The 3,407-nt window shown below is 61.9% G+C and overlaps 1 protein-coding gene across 1 annotated transcript; it reads right to left on the reverse strand.

Moving 5' to 3' along the window:
• Positions 1-2,149: 2,149 nt before the first annotated feature.
• Positions 2,150-3,186, reverse strand: RPRML (reprimo like). The gene has a single exon (XM_077854041.1). The coding sequence runs from the start codon at positions 2,931-2,933 to the stop codon at positions 2,568-2,570; it is 366 nt and encodes a 121-aa protein (XP_077710167.1). The 5' UTR covers positions 2,934-3,186; the 3' UTR covers positions 2,150-2,567.
• Between the last annotated feature and the right edge of the window lie 221 nt (positions 3,187-3,407).

A 3,407-nucleotide genomic window follows, 5' to 3' on the forward strand; every position in this document is an offset into this window, starting at 1 on the left:
CCCGCTGCCCCCCACCCCAACAGCACCGGACCTCCAGCGCTCTTATGTAACTGGGCGTTTCTCCCCCACCCCCACACTTTTTTTTTTTTTTTTTAAGATTTTACTTATTTATTCATGAGAGACACAGAGAGAGAGGCAGAGACACAAGCAGAGGGAGAAGCAGGCTCCTCTTGAATACAGGGAGCCCGATGTGGGACTGGATCAGGCCCTGGGCTGAAGGCGGTGCTAAACCGCTGAGTCCCCGGGGCTGCCCCACCCCCACACTTTAAATGAGACAGCTCAGCAAACACTGGGGGACATCAGGGCCTGGAAAGAAGGAAGCCTGACTGATCTAGCCTTCCACCCCTTCCCAGGACCCCGCTCAAGCTTGCTGTTGTCCTCAAGGCTTGGGCCTGTCTTTGAGTGGGCCTGCATGTGAGAGCATACACTCATGCACATGCACCCGTGTGTATTTGCACATGCAAGTGTACTATGGAATGGAGTACATGGAATGGAGAGCACGGATATGCATGTTAGCACACGGATATGTCTTCACTAGCCTTTTTTTTCCCCCTTACAGAGAGAATAAGGCTTCCCCATTACGACTTTCCTTTTTCAGCAAATTCAGGAACCTTAACTCTTGAATGCCCTCCTCTTGCCTCAGTCACAGTACCAGATCTGTGTCATTAGAGGAAAGTTCTCACAGTGTTGAGTCTCTGTCAGCCAGAAAGTGTCTGAACCTCTGTTCCTCCAAAAACTTCCACTTGCCAGTCATTTTGGTTTTAGGGGAACCCCTGTGGCTGTCAGAGCTCTGTGCTCAAGGCATTGGGTCAGCCTAGGCCTCAGACACTTGTACTACATGAGGCCGGATACCCAGGCTGTCCAAATCGTTAAAGGCTGCTCTCCCCAGATGGCGCCGGGCTTCACATTGTAGAGAATATTTTGCCCCATGGACACTTCACAAATAGTTTACTGGCCTGACCGTCAAACTGGATGAATTCTCCTGGGTTTGAGATTGAGATGGGGAGGTGGGTGGGAAGGTAACATGTCCCAAGGATGAGGATTCTGACCACCCAGGAGGACTCAGGAGCCAGGAAGATTCCGGATTCTTCATTGTCAGAGATCATCTATGGTTTTGTTGAGAAACTGTCCCCTCTCCTGGTGTGGAACTAGTGCTGAAGACAGGGGATAGTCTTCTCTTCGCTTCCCTTCCCAAAGCCAAGAAAGGCTTCAGCCATCTTCCTTATCATTCACCTTCAGTTCCACTCATGGCCAAAGAGAGGATAGGGAGAAATCCATTAAAGCCCCCTCCCCATCCCCTAATCTTCCAAGTACCAAGGTGCCTAGAGGGGGCAGGGTAGGACTATGGGGTCTATATATAGACTACAAAGCCCAGCTTTCTTTCCTCCTGTCTGCCCCCCTCCCGGTTTCCAGCCCCCCCGCCCCCAAACCAGACAGTAGAGCCAACCCACTCCCCTGGGCCAGTAGTGCCTGGTTCTTAGGCATTAACACTGCTTTAAGTTTATTCTGCATCTGCGATAAATGGCGGGGTTCTGGGCAGCGGAAGGCATCTCATAATGGGAGGCTCCAAATTCCCTGAACTCAGCTGCATTTGGAGGCCATTTTCTGCATTTTAAACATTCCCAGGGTCTTTGCACCACAAAGCCCCTCCCAAACTTGCATTCCCCACTTCCTGTGCACCGAAGGCATATCTTCAGCGCCCTACTGCTACTAGTCCACACTCTATATAAAGGTGAGGTCCAGACAAGCCCTTAGATGAGACTTTTGGCCCTGTAATTTAACTAGAATTAGCTCCCCCCACCATTACATTTTGTTCACGGTCCCGATAGATTCATTTTACTGTTCTCCCCTTTTGCACTTAAATCACTGGGACTTTTTTTTTTTAATCTCACGTAATAGATTAAAATTTCCCAAAGATTTAAATAATCTCACCAGCGGTTTGGCCACCCTGCAAGGCCAGCCCCGTCCCCTCCGAAGCTGCCGCCTCCTTGGCCTCCTCGGAGTGGGGTCTCGGGAGCCCCGGACCGGCCCCCACGGCTCCGCAGCCAGGCGGCCCCGCGGCCCAGGGGGTACACACGGGCCGCCCACACCTGTCCACACCTGCCCCAGCCGACGCACACCCCAACACAGACACACACCCCGCAGAGGCGCCGGGGGAAGCCGCCGGGGGTCCGACGGCTGCAGGTTTATTACGAGGTTTCTTCTCAAAAGCAAAATCGGGCCGACAAGCTCAGCGCCTCGGGGTCCTCAACTTCCTCTGCCCGCAACTCGTCCCGCATCGCGCCCTCTACAGACACGCAGAACTCCCCGCGCGTGACCTCGGCCCCCGCCCCCGCCCCGCCCCCGCCGAGGCGCGCACAGGACGAGCCGGGTGTGGAAGTCCCTTCCCGCGCCGCCGCCTCGAGTCCCGCGCTGTCCCGGTCCTGGGCGCCCCGAGGCCCGTCGCAGTCCCTGGCGCAGCCGGCCCGGCCCGGCGGCGGCGGCGGCGGCGGCGGCGGCACAGCCCGTGCCGGGCACGAGGGTCCGGGTCTCCCTCGTCGTCTGCCGGCGGCCGGGGGCGGGGGGCCTCAGTACAGCCCCAGGATGGCGGCGCCAACGTCCTTGGAGGGCCGGCGCTCCTGCACCAGAAAGTTGATCATGCTCTCCGACTTGATGAGCAGGTTGCAGCCCAGAAAGAACACGCCGAAGACCACGGTGAGCGACAGCACGCAGAGCACAGCGATCTGCGCCACGCGCGACACCCACAGGCTGCGCTCGTCGGGCGCCAGCCCCGCGGGGACCCCGTCGCTGGCGGCCAGCGGCGCGCCCCCCGGGCAGCAGCCCAGCCACGTGCCCAGCCCGTGGCTGCGGTTCCCCAGGGCGGCCCCGCCGCCGCCGCCGCCCAGGCCGCCGGCCGCCTCCAGGCCGCTGTGGTTCAGGAAGGTCGCGTTCATCGCCGCTCGGCGTCGGCGCCCGGGGTCCCTCGGCGCGCGCGGCCCGGGGCGCACGGCGAGGCCGGCCGGCACCCGCGCTCACGGAGACGCCGGGGCCCGGCGGCGCGCGGGGACAGGGGGCGGCGGGAGGCCGCCCGCGCGCCGGCACGCCTCGGGCCGCCTGCCCCTGGGCACCGGGCGGGAAGCGGGGCCCGGACCAACGAGCAACAGGCGGCGCGGGAGCTGCAGCGCGAGAGCCGAGCGCTCTCCTCCGCCGCCCGCCGCCGTGCGCGCCCGCCCGCGCCCCTCCCCTAGCAACGGCCCCGCCCCCCGCTCCCCACGCCGCCTCCCTGCCCCCACCCCGGCCGCGCGGCGCGGGGGAGGCAGGCTCAGCGCCCCCCGGACTGCCGGGGCTGGAAGCGGTGGGAGGTGCGGGCGCGGGTCTCGCCCCCGGGGGCGGCGGCGGGAGGTTCCGGGCGGAAGACCTCCCCGAGG

Source organism: Canis aureus, chromosome 16 (genome assembly GCF_053574225.1).
Source record: "Canis aureus isolate CA01 chromosome 16, VMU_Caureus_v.1.0, whole genome shotgun sequence".
Taxonomy (NCBI): Eukaryota; Metazoa; Chordata; class Mammalia; order Carnivora; family Canidae; genus Canis; species Canis aureus.

Coding starts and splice junctions, on each gene's coding strand:
- RPRML (XM_077854041.1), bottom strand. CDS start 2,933: ATGAACGCGACCTTCCTGAACCACAGCGGCCTGGAGGCGGCCGGCGGC.